The following is a 17,808-nucleotide window of genomic DNA, read 5'->3' as shown; positions in this document are numbered from 1 at the left end:
AAATATCAGTATCATCATACTTTGCAAAGCCCATAAAAATTACTCTGAAATATTCATTTCCACCTTCTTAATCAAAGAAATTGCCCTAAATCCATCTTGTTGCTTTACATAAATAGAAAGACAAGAACTAATTGAGTCAAGATCTAACGTGCCCACAGTGCCAGAAGACAATTAAACCAATTATCCCACTGCCAGCCCCAGACCCTGCTCCCAGACAGTTGAGGTGATTAGCTTTTCCTTTCTGATCCAAACATCAGGTTATTCTTGGATTCAGGAACTGCCAATATATCCCGTTTTGTAAAGTACTCTCTATACTCCTCTCACCACAGAAGGCCAAATACTTATTCCAAGCCTAAAATACAAACCAATTTATTGTTCTTTGTTCACAGCAATTCAGAAATAAACTGCACATATGGGAATTGAATTTTGATTAGGTAACTAATCAACTTTTCAATTTTAAAGGGAAAAGAAACATTTTCATTTTTCTCTTGAGAATCAAACAAGTAAATGCAATGCTCCAATTTTTCCCATAATTATTTTATCTTCCAGGCTACAGTTTAGGTGATATTTCCATTACAACAACAAAATTACAGTGGGGATGACCAACAGAATGACCAACGGAAACTGCTTTTTAACAGTTTCAGTGAAGGAAAAAAGAAATCTTTATGAACAGAAGTAGGCTACATAAAAACATAAGGAAAAAGAAATTCCTGATTGTTTATTCAAATTCTGTGCATTAATTCACTTCAATTAACAGGGCTGCCTGGTGGCTCAGATGGTTAAGCGTCTGCCCTGGGCTCAGATCATGATCTCCAGGTCCTGGGATCTAGTCCCACACTGGGCTCCCTAATCAGCACGAATCAGTTTTTCTCCCTCTCCCCTTGCTTGTGCTCTGTGCCTCTCTCTCACTCTCTCTCTCTCTCTCTCAAATGAATAAATTTTTTTAAAAATTCATTCCAACTAACGAATTCACCGAGAACATCTTTTGTACAGGTGAAGACTGAGTGAGTAAAACAACTTCAGGTTAAATATTCAGACGACTATTTCCTCCTCAAACTTCTCAATATCAAAGTCACACTCAACTTTCAAGGTCTAGAGCAAACCTTACCTCTTCCAAGAAGGCTTTCCTGATTTACCTCCTTTGTAACAGACAGTAATCTCTCCTATCTCAAACCTATCTAAACTCATCCTATAACATGTATTTTAATTACATGATAGTTACATCTATACCTAACCAGCCTGATCTTACCTGCTAGATTCTAATTTATCTATGGACAGGGACCACACGTTTGACTGACGTCACACAATTTCGAATGACTCCTTCATCTTCTTTAAACTGTTCTTTCAATGAAAACGAAATAAGATAAAGCAATTTAGAAATGCTTTAATTTTTAAATCAGTTTCATAGGTACTCATGATTTGTTATAAATTTCACTTAAAAAGATTAAAATTCAAAACTCAGTATCTGATTCGAAAGAAATATTAATATGCTTCTTATGGGAGAGAAACTTCCAGAGTATCCTTAAAACTATGAAACTAAGCCACCATTAATTAATTCTGGTACAGTCTTCTGTCGCCCTTCAAGGAAAACAAATAAAAATTTACAGCTCCCAATTGAAAGCTGCCTAGTGTTTCCACTGAGACTTCATTGAAAAAGATAGTTCAAATTATTTAATTATTTCATTTCTGAAAAAAAAAATCACCAACTAATGCAGAATATGAAAGCATCAACAATCTGAAACGGCAAGTGTAGTAACAATCTACCTCTCCATTGTGAAGAATGGAAACAATGTCATCTGGTTATAAAATCAATTTGACCTAAATCAAATTTGTCCTATTGGAAATTTTAATAAAATGCCTATTTATGTTTTGCTATTTTAGCACATAAATCTTATGTTTGGCTCTATGCTTGGCTACTCAAACCCAAGAGTTAGAGACTAAACATTCCCTTCTGTCTGTATCCTCTCTTTATCACAAAAAGATGAAAAGGTTTGCCATAGGAAATTAGGCAATAACAGTAACCTTGCATCTCAAACTAGAATTCATCTTCATCCTTTACTTCATTTGGGCAGTACTTCCACAGCACAAATAGAAACATGACCCACGGATGGCAAGCCAATCTAAATTTTATTTAATCATAACTTTAATTTCACTAAAAGTATTTGATGCCTTGAGGATATTATGCTAAGTGAAATAAAAGAGCCAAAGAAAGACAAATATCTCATGATTCCACTTACATGAGCCACCTAGAGTAGAAAACATCATCCAGACACAAAGCAGAATGATGCTGGTCAGAGACTGGGTTGAATGGAAAATGGAAACTTGTTTAGTGGGCACAGAGTTTTAGTTTCACAAGACAAAAAGTTCTAGAAACTGGTTGAACAAGGTGAATGTGTTTACTACTGAACTGTATGCTGAAAAATGGTTAAAATGGTAAAATTGATACTATGCATTTACAATCAAAAATGTTTCTAAAAAAAATTAAAAACTGTGGAAGGAGCCTCGGTGTCCATCGAAAGATGAATGGATAAAGAAGATGTGGTTTATGTATACAATGGAATATTACTCAGCCATTAGAAATGACAAATACCCACCATTTGCTTCAACGTGGATGGAACTGGAGGGTATTATGCTGAGTGAAATAAGTCAATCGGAGAAGGACAAACATTATATGGTTTCATTCATTTGGGGAATATAAATAATAGTGAAAGGGAATAGAAGGGAAGGGAGAAGAAATGGGTAGGAAATATCAGAAAGGGAGACAGAACATGAAGACTCCTAACTGTGGGAAACAAACTAGGGGTGGTGGAAGGGGAGGAGGGCAGGGGGTGGGATGACTGGGTGATGGGCACTGAGAGGGGCACTTGACGGGATGAGCACTGGGTGTTATTCTGTATGCTGGCAAATTGAACACCAATAAAAAATAAATTTATTATTAAAAAAATAAATAAAATAAAAGTTTATAATGGCCAAATGATCTTAATGGTCCCTAAATTTAACAAAGCTAAAAATACGCAAAACCAAAAACATGATTTACAAATGCACAAAAGATATATTCATTCTGAATCGAACTATTGAAGAACCCAATTAGGCTATCATCTTGCTGCATTATCAAGTGGGGCAGAGAACAGCACAAAGGGATTAGGTCCTAGGAAAAGTAGGAACGCTTCTGGGTTAGCAAGGGAATAAAATGAGAGGGACAAACTTGCAGTTAAGTAAATAAGCCTGGCACAAAGAGGTCCTGGGTCTCTTGAGGAGGAGAAATGCTTTGCCAGTTGAGCTGTCATACAACTTTTACTGTACTGTTTTGTAATGTTGTTCTAAATGAACGCAGGTGAAAGTGCTTTCTATTTCTATGCTCTAGGAAAAAAAAAAAAGCAGTTTCTAAGTAGTCAGGTATGTGCTGACATAAGATTAGGCTGACATTCTACACAATCTAAACAAAAATGACTTAATGTCTTTTACCCAGCCTCTTCTGATTTTTAGCATTAATGGGATGTCACATTAATTGCCATGGAGCTGAAGGCAGAGAATGATTATAAGTCAACAAATAATTCTTATAATCACAAATTCAGAAAAGAAAACAGAAAGGTCTGTAACACATTTTTATGGTTCACACAAGAACAACCCATCTGCACATTTACAGAATGCTTTTCAGTCAAACTTTCAATCACCAAATAATCTAACTAAACTCAGGTATTTACAAGCAAACAAACTGCCAAGGTACTATAGTAACAGCTTGCCTACGATGATGACTATACAATGTTCTGGATATTCTACTTCCATCAATAGAATTTTACCACTTAGAACTATAAAATACTTTAAATATTGTAATATCTCAAATATACTAAATAATTCAGTCTTTCCTTATTGATTCTGGAAATGATCCAGGAATACAAATACAAGTATCAATTTTCATTATCTAGCAAATACATGCGTCAAATAATTTCCTGCCTGACAGATATATACAACAGAGTTCATTTCCATATATTAAAAATAAATGAAATCGAAATGCAATGTGGTATCCTGGATTGAATTTGGAAACAGAAAAGAGATATTAGTAGAAAAACTAATTATATCCAAATAAATCTGTCATTTAGTTAACAGTATTGTACAGTCAGTTCTGCTATCCTATTTAAAGATGCAAGTTTGTTCTAATGACACATAGGAGTGTAACACAAATTTCACATTTGCTGACTCCCAATTTCATCCACAAGAAACACCAGGTGCACACAGAACACTGAACCCAGTTATGTCGGGTTACGGGTGCAGGGACACCCAAACATCTACCAGTGAACTCAGTTTCCAGAGTGAGTTAGGAAGCACCCTCATCCGCATCTGGTGGCACAACTTTCCACCAGATTTCTAACCACCCTGCTTCCTTCACTTCCCAATAATGCAGGAACGCAACTCTTCGGATACCCATTTCCACATGAGAAGTTGTGCTAAGTTTTTTCTTAGGTAAGTGCCATCTTTTAGTATTTGCATGTCTGTTACCCAAGTAACACATGTAAAAATATATTAGGACTTTAATTTAGTTTCCTAACTTTGTTTCTCTAAACGTTTTTGAGTGCTGGACCATTAATCCCATTTTTTACATAAGCCCTGTGTTTTCACTGCATGATTCTGCATAGTCAGTGATTTTTAGGAATGTATATGTCATGTTATAGCAGAACTGACTATTCCAGTGCCAATTTCTTATTTTTGATAAATGTGCTATGATTATATGGGAAGAAAGAAGTGAAGGATATATAGGCATTCCCCATATTCTCCATTCAACTATTACATAATTATAAGATTATTTCAATAAGAAGTTTAAAACAGTAAGCATATGATGTATATAAAGCCAAGACTCTCCTAGAGGATTCTGCATTAATACTTGCAAACACAGGGTAGCCCTGGTGGCTCAGTGGTTTAGTGCCGCCTTCAGCCTGGGGTGTGATCCTAGGGACCTGGGATCGAGTCCCACGTCGGGCCCCCTGCATGGAATGGAGCCTGCTTCTCCCTCTGCCTGTGTCTGTGCCTCTCTCTCTCTCTCTCTCTCTCTCTGTGTGTGTGTGTGTGGGTTTTCTCATAAATAAATAAAATCTTTAAAAAAAAATTGCAAACACATAAGTAGCATTTATCTGGCGCCAAGCACTGTTCTCGGTGTTTTATATACACAGACTCATTAAACATTCTCACAATGCTATGAGGTAGGTGTTACAATCATGTCATTTTACAGTTGAGAAGACTGAGGTACATTTAAGAAAAGCTATTTAAAAACACGAACTAAGTAAGTTGGCTCTAGAATCAAAGCTCTAACCCCTATGCTACTTCAACAGACAACTGTTCAAAATATAACTTTTAAAACTACGTTACTTCCATCATTCTAGAAAGATTCTACAATGGGAAAAGAGGCCTAAGATGAAAAAATTAAATAATCTTTCAAAAACATGCCATAAGTATCAAAAATTCTAAAAGAAAAAAAATCCCTTTATAGAAATCTCTATTAGCACAAACTGTGGAAGCTAATAAAGATAGAAATGCTACCTCTGTACTTCAACTAAACCAGGCAACTAGAACATAAAGTATATACATTTTATAGCAATGACATATTAAGGATAGCTAATAAAAAGATGAATCATCTGACAGAAAAATGTAATTTCAAAGTTTTACAAAACTGGGTTAAATTTCATCACTGTCAAACACACATGATAATTTAAGAATGACAATATAAAACATAAAACTAGCATATACCACAGAAGTTTCCCAGCAATCATAATCATCAAATTTGGCCCAAACAAAATCAGTTAGTCAAACTTTGGTTAAACGCAAAAGCAAAAGCTCAACACAGGATAAGTAAAAGGCTACTTTGTTAACATAACTTACCATTGCTTCCCATTACAGAGCTCAAACTCTGAAATGCAAAACCCTACCTATCCTCCCACATATATACTCTACACCAGTGAGCCAGACACAAGGTCCTTCCCTTATGGGGAAGAAATTTATTCATTCACTCAACAAGTATTTACTGAGTGCCTAAAACGTGCCAGGCAATCTTCTGTGGAAGGGCTAAGGAAGAGGAGAAAACACATCAAGTCCCTGTCCTACTGGAGCTGCTGTTTTAGCAGGGAAACAAGTAACAAGTAAGTAGAACACTACCATAGGGGTGATAAATGCTAGGAAGAAAATAAAACAAGGAAGGGGGATTTAAAGTTAGGGTAAAATCTTAAATAGGATGGCCAAGGGAGATCAGATAAAGTGGAGAAGACAAACAACCATAGGAGATGTTAGGTGTAAGTGCCATGAAGAAAAACCTGCTAAGGGCAAAAAACAGTGGGAAAGAGCAGAGGCTATAGAAAAAGAGTGGTCAGAGAAGGGTTTGTTGAAAAGACAGCCTCTGAGAGGGACTCAGAAGGAAGTAAGAGGCCTAGTCACATGAAGATCCAAGAGGAGGGTGCACCAGTCAGGGGCAAACATGGCATCCTCCAGGGACAAGAGGCTTGCACAGCAGGAGGGAGAAAAGGAGGGACACTGTGCTGCTATCCTAACAGCCAACTAAAGACTGTGCAGAGTTACACAGTCATTCTGCATTCGGGGAGCCATTTAGAGTTGAGTAACTTGTTTCAAATGTATTGAATAGATTACTAAAAATTTATTTCTTGCAAAATACAAGTGGAGGGGCTGAAGGGAAGATAAAGCAGGATGCAATGGGCTCAGCTGCTGAGCAGTATATACTCTGAGAAAAAAAGGCATGTGGACAGAATGCTCTGCTGTCCTTAGAGGCAGTAAATGAGGAAGAGGGAAGGGCAGGTTATTAGTTTTCAAACACTGCAACTGAGGAGGCTTTAAAAAAAAAAAGGCAGAAAGGCTGCAAATGTATTTAGTCTTTTCTTTTTTTTTTTTTTTTATTGGAGTGCGATTTGCCAACATATAGTGTAACACCCAGTGCTCATCCCTATTTAGTCTTTTCAACTCTTATTTCTTCTTCAGTTTGAAAGCATGATGCTGTAAAGCAGGACTTTCTCTTGATGCTTAAAACATATCTGAATAACTCCTGCTAAAGAGAAACTGTTTTACTCACCTCCCCCAGTGCCAGGCACACAGATGGTGCTCAGCAAACAAGTGCAGAAGAGCTCGCTTGGTCCAACAAAAGACACTAGGTGTTCATCTGACTTGAAAGTGATTGGAAGATAAATACCAAGTATTCAGAGAATACATTTCCTCAAAAAGGAAATGATTTCTATAAACAGATCTTATTGATTCACACATCCATTACAATAAAACTTCAAGCTGGGAAAATGTAAGGCTTTATCCATGAGCTCAAATAGCACCAGACTCATAAATTAAGGACGTCAGAGCCTCAGTGAGACACTAACCAGGGCACCTCCATTGTTAAAGGTAAGAAATCTATTCTGTTGTATTTCCTACAGGACAGCCTTTGACCTCTCTTATAAATGGGCATAACGCAGACCTAATTTACCCAGCTAGAAAAGCATTTCCAGAGACCCTACTACACAAGCACCACCCACTTTAGGCCAAAAATAAGGAGGTCTCTACCTTAAAGAGTTAGTTTTCAGTTTAAGATTGGATGTATATTAAAATAGGGGACAAGAGAGAGTGAAGCTGACATAAAAAAAAAAAAAAAAAGCTAACTAAAATATACTGTAAAAAGGGTTCTACTACAAGAACAAAGATGGTGAGAATATAGGAAAAGGAGTAAGTTCATGGAAGACCTCATAGGAGAGGCTATGCCTGAAATGTAACTGTGGGTTTGCTTTATAGCCACATAAAATCATAAGGAGAGAGACATTACTGTTAAAACCTACTGTTGTTCCTCACTCTTTCTAATTAGAGAAAAAAATACACCCAATGTGACTTTCTTAAGAAACAAAAATCTTTATTTCCTCAATGTGTTTAAAATGAATATAGTTAAGGACTCTTAAGAATCCAGACTTTTCAGCAACATATTCCAACACAATGATTCCAAATAGCTTTATCCTCTATAACCCTCTGCTATAACATGGTATGTGGAGATATATATATATGTATATGTATATATATATAAATACATCTCCAGTATCTATCACAATTTAAGCAGGTTACAGCAGCCCCAGTAAGGGAACCATAAGGCATTTAGAGATGATCCAGTATTGGGCATTGTAAAACTATTTTGCAAACCAATTCTGAAATATCAAAAAATCATGTGTTTATCTAAGCAGTCATCAGGAGACAATAACCATAAATGAACTTAAATCTAAAAACAAATTACCTTAAAAAAAAAAAACAACAACAACAACTTTAAGAGATGGTAGCCCCCTGCCTTTTTTTAAGAGATGGCCCTTTTCTATACTTTTATAGAAAAAAGTCATTTACATTCAGATTAGATCTATTTTTGCAAAACGGTAGAAAACAATACAATTATATTCTAAAATACTTATACTGTCACAAAACACATTCTATATATCACTGTACCGATATAAAAGAAATTACATGAAAATTAAGAATAAAATCAAGCTTCTTTTTATTCACTATTATCATGACAAAGACTTTTTGAACACTAAGAGTAGTGTATAAAATGAGGAATTTAGAACTTATTTTTTGAGCTGCCTACAGCTATAAACAAATATAAATTACAAATCCTGGCCATACTTACAGAAAGTTATACTACTAAACTTCTATAAATCAGTTTTTATAATAAGAGGGATAATACCAAAAGTGTTTGGAAATCAGATATAACTATATATGAAATACCTACTAATTACTCTATAAACATTGGTCCTCACCATCAAAAATACCTAAGCTTACCAACAGAATCCTGGGTGGAGGTGACAGGGGAGAAATAAGGAAGCCAAGTGATCCCCAATTCCAGTAACATCCCTAACAGTATTAAATTGCCAGTAACTAAAATTTGCAACAGTGATTCCAACTGGAAAGGTCACAATCTCTTCAAGCCTTTTACAGATTACCAGCAGACCTCATACCTATCAATTCAGTTGTTAATATATACAGGATGAATAAGCAACACAGGGACTGTCACTTCATGGTAATAATGAGTAAATTCAAATTCAGAATGGATATGAATCATGCAGCTCAGTGACTAAGCCAGATTTACTAGTAGATGTAAGAAGGCCTCACATTTACTAAACCAGTTCACTCACTGGATGTAAAATGTCCCCCTGTGAATACTCTTGCCTTTGGCCTCAGTGCAGTCATGGACAAGCATAGGATCCGCTGCACTCCTGTAGGCTCCCAGGTGCCACTAAGGCCTGGAGCAAATGGCCTACCTACCCATTTTGAGCTTTTGAGCTGGACACTGAAGCAAATTTATTATCTCTTCTTCATTCTCAAGAAGAAATGTTCTGGCCTCCAGAAGCCTACTGGCTGCTACAACGAAGACCACTGAACTAAGAGTCTATGTCATGTGTAGTGACCCAATTCTCAAATAGCCTTGAACTGAGATAAAGAGCATCAGAGTTCAATTCGTAATAAAGTGGAACTCTGATTTCCCATTTGTCTTTCTGCCTCTGGAATTTCATAGGGAGAAACGGTGTTAAGAGAAATAAGATTCAGACATTCCCGAGTCCCTTGGACCTACTACCCGATACTGTCAGAACTACATTTCTAAAAGATACATCTAACTCAGACAGATATTGTTATCCTAAAAACTGTCTTTAAACAAAGAAACAAAAAAATATAAATAAAAAAACAAACACAAAAAACAAATGTTCTTAACCATAAAAACACTGCATACTGAGCACACACCAGTAAAATCAGGAGGCCTTCAAGAAAGAAAAGAAAAAAAAAAGAAAGAAAGAAAAAGAAAGAGAAAGAAAAGAAAAAGAAAAAGAAAAAGAAAAAGAAAAAGAAAAAGAAAAAGAAAAAGAAAAAGAAAAGAAAGAGAGAGAGAGAGAGAGAGAGAAAGAAAGTTAGTTCATGTTTATTAGGTTAAGGTGACCCTGCTATGCTAGACACATTTTGGCTTTGAGATCATTTAAAAATACGGTTAGAAATAATTTTATACTCAAAAGAAAGTTTAAATGGATTAAATTAATTTTGCTTAATTCAAATTATGCCACATGAAACAAAAAACTGTTAGAAAGAAGGTAAAATTCACTATACCCAGTCACATACCAAGCTTCAGGCAGCAGAACAGCATATTCATGTGGAGAGGTGGTCTCTGGGAAGTTGGAGAGAATTGCAAGGCGATGAGGAAGCAAGTCTGATCCATGATAAGTGAACAGAATTTCAAGGGCTTGTACATTACTTTCCTGTACAAATGGCAAGGGGGAAGTTTGCAATGTAAACCTTAGAAATAAGTGAATGATTTTGTAAGACAACATTTGAAAACCTAAAATTAACTTTTTATGCTGTTCTGATATAAGGTACTTTGAAATATTCCTAACTCTTCCTACTCTGTATCAATTTCTCAATCTGATGCTATAAAAATTACTTATTTTTAAAACTCTGGTGAATAAACATTTTTACTTTTTCAAGATCTGAGGGAGAGAGAGAGAGAAAGAGCATGAGCAGGCAGAGGGCCAAAGGGAAAGGGACAAGCAGACTCCCCACAGACTCAGGACTCTACCTCAGGGTCCTGAAATCATGGCCTGAGCCAAAATCAGAGGCTTAACCAACTAAGCCACCCACATGCCCTCCCTCTCCCCCCTTTTTTTTAAGATTTTATTTGAGATAGAGGAGGCATGAGCAGGAAAATGGGCAAAGGAACAATGAATAAACATTTTTAAAAATTTAATTCCATTTTCTCTACATGAATATTGCAACAAAAAATGAAATGATGTGAATGCATGCAGTAACATTAACCGTATGGCTCAGAGATTTAAAAAATGTTAATAGCCATAATTATTTTATTTACAAAAAAGAAATTACCCGAGCATAAGTTCTTGCTGAGAGAACAATATTCTGATTTCTGAACTTCTTAAAGAATTCAGCATCGTATCTCTGCTCAGATGCATGAGGTACTCCCAGGATTTCCTGAGGGGAAAGAGCGACTTAATAATGAAAAGGCTTTTAAATATGGGTGACAAGAAAATATTAAAAACCTTTACAACTCTGCCTCCCCAAATAAATAAGCTCTGAATTAATTAAACTATCAACTGTGAACTAAAGTAGTACATCCGCATTCTTGCCTTTATTTTGAAAATGGCCATATTTATAAATGCTGTTAATTAAAAAAAAATTAAGAAGTAAATGAAAAAGGCAGCAAAAAATTAATTACAGTAAGACAACCAAAACCAACCACCTGCTAAAAACAAATAAGCAACCATTATACATGCCTGTCCATTATGAGCACCTGCATCTGTATGAGAACTTTACATTAACTTTACTGCTGCTGAACAATGTAAAATGCAGACTGAATCATTCATTCCTTCAACAATGAATCAATTGTTTTGGCTGTCTACTATGTGAGAGGGGCAGTGATACCATATACACTTTTCCTGCCCTCCAAATGGCTTAAAATCTAGTAGGGAAGAGAAACCAGTGCAGAGGAACAGCTAAAAGGAAACACACAGGAAGAAGAAGCGTACTATAAAACTCGTTCTCCTATACTATAAAAGACAAATAGGAGTTAGCATGGCAACTGCAAGTGAAGATCTCCCCACTGCGATGTAGGACACAGGGCTCATGTCTGTCATGCTTAATGCTGAACCCCAGATACCTAGCAGACTGCTTTGCTTATACGTAACCAATAATTACTTATTGACTGAATTAATATACTGAGGTAAGAGAGAGACAAGGTATGTGGAGGTGTAGAGGAGGTGAGAGAGGGAGGGTGCAGGGTTGAGAAGGTCACCTGCAAACATACTGGACTTGGAACTATAGCACCTCTAAAAGGAACTTCCCAGGAGGCAGATGGATAACAGGCCAAGAGTTCTAGAGTCAGATGAGTGACACACTGTTATGACATACTGTTATTAATACAGAAGTGAATATGATTTCGAGGGAAATTAAATGGAATGAAAGGAGCAACATCATTTAAAGGACCAACCAAAAAAAAAGGTGCAGGGGGTTGGGCAAGAAGGGTAGGAATCAAAAAAGAAGAAAGAGAAAGAAAGAAAGAAAGAAAGAAAGAGAGAGAGAGAGAGAGAGGAAGGAAGGAAGGAAGGAAGGAAGGAAGGAAGGAAGGAAGGAAGGAAGGAAGGAAGGAAGGAAGGAAGGAAGGGAGGTATCTGCAACTGAAAAGTAAATGAAGGAGCAGCCAGAAGAGGGGAGAAAAGAAAAAAAAGAGTTTAACGAATACTCATGTAAACAGGAAGAAAACATTTCAAAAATATTCTCAGTTCCCTGACTCCTCATTCACAACAATCATTCCCTTTGTTCCATCACAGTTACACATCTGACCATGACCCTGGATCTTTATCATCAACAAGAAGGAAGTCTCTGGGACATCTCCATGTCATACACTGGACTTTCAGAGCAACTACTCCTTCCCCCAGCATCTCCCCTCACATCTCCCCTCCACTCAACCCACTACATGGCATTCCAGCAATTCCTCAACCTCACTGAGACATCCAGTCCACTGATCCTACATTTTATACCTGTTATCTCTCCTCCAACTCTCTAATTCCTTCCAATCAGCTTAGCTCCAGTTCATCATTATAGAGATCTCTTTAATCCCTTGCTTCATCATACTCACCTGGCAAAACCTCATCCTTAGTCCAAGGCAACTATGAACCCTGATTACAAGTTACCAGAAGTCTGAAAAAATACCACAAAACCAAACTGACAATTCTTATTTCAAGATATCAGCACTGTTAGGATCTTGATTCGAGTGAACCAACTGTAAAACCATTTATAAGGTGACCAGGGAAATCTGAATGTGAAGTGGATATCAAATGATATTAAGGAAATGCTACTAATTTTGTTAGGAAAAAATAGCATTATTGTGGTTATTTTTTCAAGTTTTTATCAATTAAAGACACATGCGTAAGTATTTATGGGTAAAATGATAAGATGTCTAGGATTTGCTTTAAAACATCTCAGTGAAAGAAAAGGCAAGAGTGGAGAGTAAAAGAAGATCAGCAAAATGGTTGAAGCTGGGCAGGGAGTACATCTGGGTTCATTATCCTCTAATCTATAAGAAAGATACGAGATTTTATAAATTCAACTCAAATCGGCTATCCCTCAATGCCACTACATTTCCCTAACAAGTTCTCTCTCCTATTCTGTTAGGAACTTTTCTACAATTCTTTCATTCTTTTCAGATCTCCAATACTTAGTCCCCATCTCCATTCTCAACTGAAAATTTACTTCATATACTTTAACTGACACCATTAGATAGGAAATTCATTTTCCAACCCACTAAAATTGCACATCTACCTGCATCTATACCAACAGGATTTTCCTTCCTTCCATTACGACAGAAAAATTATATACATCTGCTTGCCAAATAGTCCAGAACCCTACTCAAGCTCTGGAGCCCATTTCTCCTGTTTATATAATCATGCCATCATCTCCTCTTTCTTCTGTTTGATAAATTCCTCCTCACCCTCTATTGGTTCCTTCCGATTAGCATACAAACAATACTTCTTCCTTCTATTAAAAAAAAAAATAACACTTTGGGACGCCTGGGTGGCTCAGCAGTTGAGTGCCTGCCTTCATTCAGCCCAGGGCGTGATCCTGGAGTCCTGAGATTGAGTCCCACATTGGGCTTCCTGCATGGAGCCTCCTTCTCCCTCTGCCTATGTCTCTGCCTCTCTCTGTCTCTCATGAATAAATAAAATCTTTAAAAATATATAAATAAAAAAATAAAAAATAAAAAATAACACTTCATTTCATATACCCTGTAGCTAACACCATTTCTTGGCTCTCTTGAAACAAAACTTCTTGAAAGAACTGCTTACAACTATTGTCTCCACTTACCCACTTCCTACTCTTTCCTAAACTCACTCAACCTCCAACAGTTGAACTCAATTCCTTACACAGCATGAGAGACCTTTCAAAATGTGGCCAGAAACTATTCTAATCACCTCTTCTCCCTCTGGTCTCCGCTGCCCCTCCCTCGCAGCCCAGCTTCACCCCACAAGTTCACTCTGTGGAGAGCATCCCACCTCTTTTTGTAATGCTAGGCCTTTCTTCATAAAGCATGCTGATTATCGCACAGGCTAATGAATTCAAGAGACATCCTTAGGAGTTTTTGCTTTCTACTTAAGCAAATTACTTTCCTTCTCCAAGCCTCGGTTTTCATACTCATAAAACTGAAAGGAGAATAGCACTTGCCTGAAAGGACTGCTGAGAAATAATCTGGATTAAGTACCCAGCACAGTGGCTGACAAACAGTAAGTCCTCAACAAACGTGTTGGTATTTCTTAAGATACTCCCTTATCTATTGATTGCTTTAACAAATATTTGCTGAGCCCTGCAAGGAGCCAGGTACCAATCTGAGCTTAGAGATATAGCAGCCAACAAGACAAAACCTCTATACCTTTACAGAGCTTCTGCTCTCATGTCCCCCTCATAGTACTCCCCAGCCCCCTAAATCTGCCTTTTTTTTTTTTAAGGACTAGTTGAAATATCATTTCCTATGTAGAGTCTTCTCAGATGTCCTGAGGAAAAACTGAATGTTTTTGTCCACTATGCTCTCTCATCAATTCATTGCACATCATTGTCATCACTTACTGTCTACATAATACAGACTCCAGAAGGACAGTTCTTTATTCTTATCCCCACCTCCAGCACTGCCATAATGGCTAGTACATACCAGGCACTTTGTGGCCCACTGAAATGAATCCATTTTTATCTAATTTATCACAGAATTAATAAAGCAAGTTATGTCCCATGATTAAAATGCAATGCCTATCTCTACCACTATCTAGCTGGTTGAGCCACTGTATCCGAATATCTTCATTTTATCAGCTGAATTCATCAACTTCACCTACTTTTCAAAAGCTTAATTCACCTAATTCCTTAAGAAAGTGGGCTCAACAAATACTGTACACCATGCACTAGGAAATATACTTACAACTGTCAAACAGGAAATAGCAATTTGATAACTAAAGGGTAATGAAAGAAAAATAACTGAATAATCAAACTCTGAACATTCTATGGAACTTTCTGAGATCTCAAAATCAATTGAGTAAAACAAAGGCTAAGAAAACATAATAAACTATATCTTTACAAACTTCTGCAGTTTACAACATGCTTTTATATATTACTTCAAAATACAACTCCAATACAATAAAAAGATATACTTTAAAATAGTGTGACCATCCAATGGTCAAACTAGTTGTACCTAGAGATAAAAGTATTAGGGATTTTTTTGTAACTTATTTGTATGAAATGATATACTCACTACCATGCTTCCTAGTAACCATAAGTTGCCCTCATTTGTCAGTGGTATTTTGTTTGAAAACATTTCTATTTTAATAGCAGGTGGGAAATCAGATGCTTTTGAATTTGCATACAGGCATTAGAAGTACTGCATATCTCCATTATTCTGGGTACGAGCATCCTATCATCAGAGGTCACATGTACTGAGTGCCTGCTATGTGCCAGTACTATGAGCCAAGAGGGAGACTAACATAAAGGAAGACTAACAAAGACAGAGGAAGCAACCTACAAGAGAAGTCACACTTTAAAAGATAGAAATTCATATTAATCTCTGGATATTTTCGGCTGTGAGGGTCATGTAAAAAAACAATCTAAACTATATATATTTGCTGAAATATCTTTAACAACATCTGAATTGTGCTACTGAACATGGAAACATCAGGGTTTGTGTCCCTAAAGAAATTTTTTTTAAAAAAGTATATTTTATTTAAGTTCAAGGGTCTCATTTTGGCCATACTTAGGATCAAAGTCCCACCAACTAAACTCAACCCACTAAGAAATCATTAAAATAAAATGAGCCAGAAGTATTCATATTAAGATTATTAAAACCCAGTGTATACTAAAATTTGGTATTGGAGACAGCTATATGCCATAACCTTAAAACCAAAATGTAAAATAAAAGTAAATGGAAAGGATCATATACTTAGGAAACACATATTCGTCGAAATAGCTAAAGCATTTCTACTCCTTAGACTGACATAACTTCTGGCCTCCAGAGTCTCTAATTTTTACCAAAGCTCATATGTAAGAGAAGCTGCTTTTAGACAAAATGAATTTTTCCTAAAACATAAATAGTCATAAGGACCAAGAATCTCAGCTATTAGGGCAGCCAGAGCATTTATAATGATAGATCAAGTAAGCATAATTGGGTTGATTAGAACTCTCCTTACCTCGTATGTTGCAAGTCGATCTAAGTAGGTTAATAATTTCAGTCTACAACGGCAAAGTTCCTTTTGTTCCAGTGTTAACCTGTTGTGAATAACTCTATTAGGCCACTTACATTACACAGAAGCATATTTCTCTACAAGTTAAAATAGAATAAAAATAACAATATTCCATTGAGCCCCAAAGTGAAGGAACAATACACAAAAGCATAAGGGTAAAATAATACTAACTGCATTTGATATAAGTTGCTGGAATAATTTAGAGCAATTAATCCTAGCAAAGAACACACTTACATTATTTTAAAGAAAGTACCAAATAGTAATAAATAATTTACTTTGCAAAGTTCACTAATTTAAGTAGTTCCCTTCTCTTCTTGATCTTCTTCTCCTTTTTATTCTTGGCAGGCTCTTCATCGGGTGGTGAAAGCTCCTCATAGGGGATACTGTCAATGTCTACTTCACCAGGTAATGTAAATCTGCAAGAAAAAAAAAAAGCCAAAGCTATAAGTGAAAGCTGCTTTCCCCTACTCTGGCTGATTTTATTACTAAGTTGATTTCCACAGAAACAGAAAGAACCAATTATTGAAAGAAAGTTTTTATATTGTAAGCAAAATGATTCATCCACAGATTGAGCAAGAAGTCATCACTAGTCGTCACATACTGAAATTTTAAAATCATGATAACGAAAACTACTTAGGAAAACATGTGAGGTTATATTCACCCAATGTGAAAGAGCCCATGAAGAAAGTGTTGCACAAAGTTTACAATCTGAATCACCTCTATTTAAGGTTTTAAAATGGTTTACTTAAAAAATAAATATATAGGGGCACCTGGGTGACTCACTGAGTTAAGCATCCAGGGATCAAGTTCCGTGTCAGGCTCCCTGCTCAGTGGGGAGCCTGCTTCTCCCTCTCCTTCTGCACCTTCCCCTGCCCATGCGCCTCTCTTTCTCTCTCAAGTAATAAAAATAAAATCTTAAAAATAAATAAAATAAATGAATAAAAGTACGATAAAATTCGAGGGGCACCTAGCTAGCTTAGTTCACAGAACATGGGACTCTTGATCTTAGGGCCATGAGTTCAACCCCATATTGGGCATGGAGATTACTTAAAATAAATAAAGTACAAAAAAATAATATTTGAAAATGATAATGAATGTCAGACTCATTTGCAGTACTTACCTATTAATTATACTATCACATTTATATCTTTAAAAAATTCCAAATGTCTAATGAGGAATGGCTCTTGTCAAATAAGTTTCCTTTTATTATCGACATTTATTTATGTGGTACTTATATGTGTACAAAATGCTTTCATAAAACACAGGATTTAATCACTTGAATTCTCTAAAAGAGGTACGATGCTGAGATAAACAAAGTGAAAGAAGCTCACACTTGCCAAGGGGGTGCTCCTGACTAGTCAGCACCTCCAGGCATGTGCCTTAAGCCCACAGCTTAGAAACTGCCAGCATCCGTTAGAGGTCTGTAGAATCTGCTTTTTTTTTTTTTTTTTAAAGCATCAAGCTATCATACATCCACACATTTTTACTCAAAGGAAAGAAAGCTGTGGCCTCAGATAAGAGAAGCATTGAT

At 36.4% G+C, this 17,808-nt stretch overlaps 1 protein-coding gene across 3 annotated transcripts in view; it reads right to left on the bottom strand.

The window, feature by feature from the left end:
- The window catches only part of NBAS (NBAS subunit of NRZ tethering complex), a 319,184-nt gene that overhangs the window by 214,388 nt on the left and 86,988 nt on the right, over positions 1-17,808 (bottom strand). For all 3 annotated transcript variants that reach the window (XR_012004753.1, XM_072771031.1, XM_072771030.1), the window contains exons 18-21: positions 16,553-16,693; positions 16,224-16,302; positions 10,873-10,977; positions 10,117-10,253 (exon numbers count right to left, since the gene is read on the bottom strand). Coding sequence is in view for 2 of the 3 variants with exons in the window: in XM_072771031.1 (XP_072627132.1) it covers positions 10,117-10,253; positions 10,873-10,977; positions 16,224-16,302; positions 16,553-16,693 (462 nt within the window). In the remaining variant the exon portion in view is untranslated. The remainder of the gene's footprint in view (positions 1-10,116; positions 10,254-10,872; positions 10,978-16,223; positions 16,303-16,552; positions 16,694-17,808) is intronic.

Source organism: Canis lupus, chromosome 12 (genome assembly GCF_048164855.1).
Source record: "Canis lupus baileyi chromosome 12, mCanLup2.hap1, whole genome shotgun sequence".
In the NCBI taxonomy this organism is placed as follows: Eukaryota; Metazoa; Chordata; class Mammalia; order Carnivora; family Canidae; genus Canis; species Canis lupus.
This window is presented reverse-complemented; position numbering and strand designations above follow the sequence as displayed.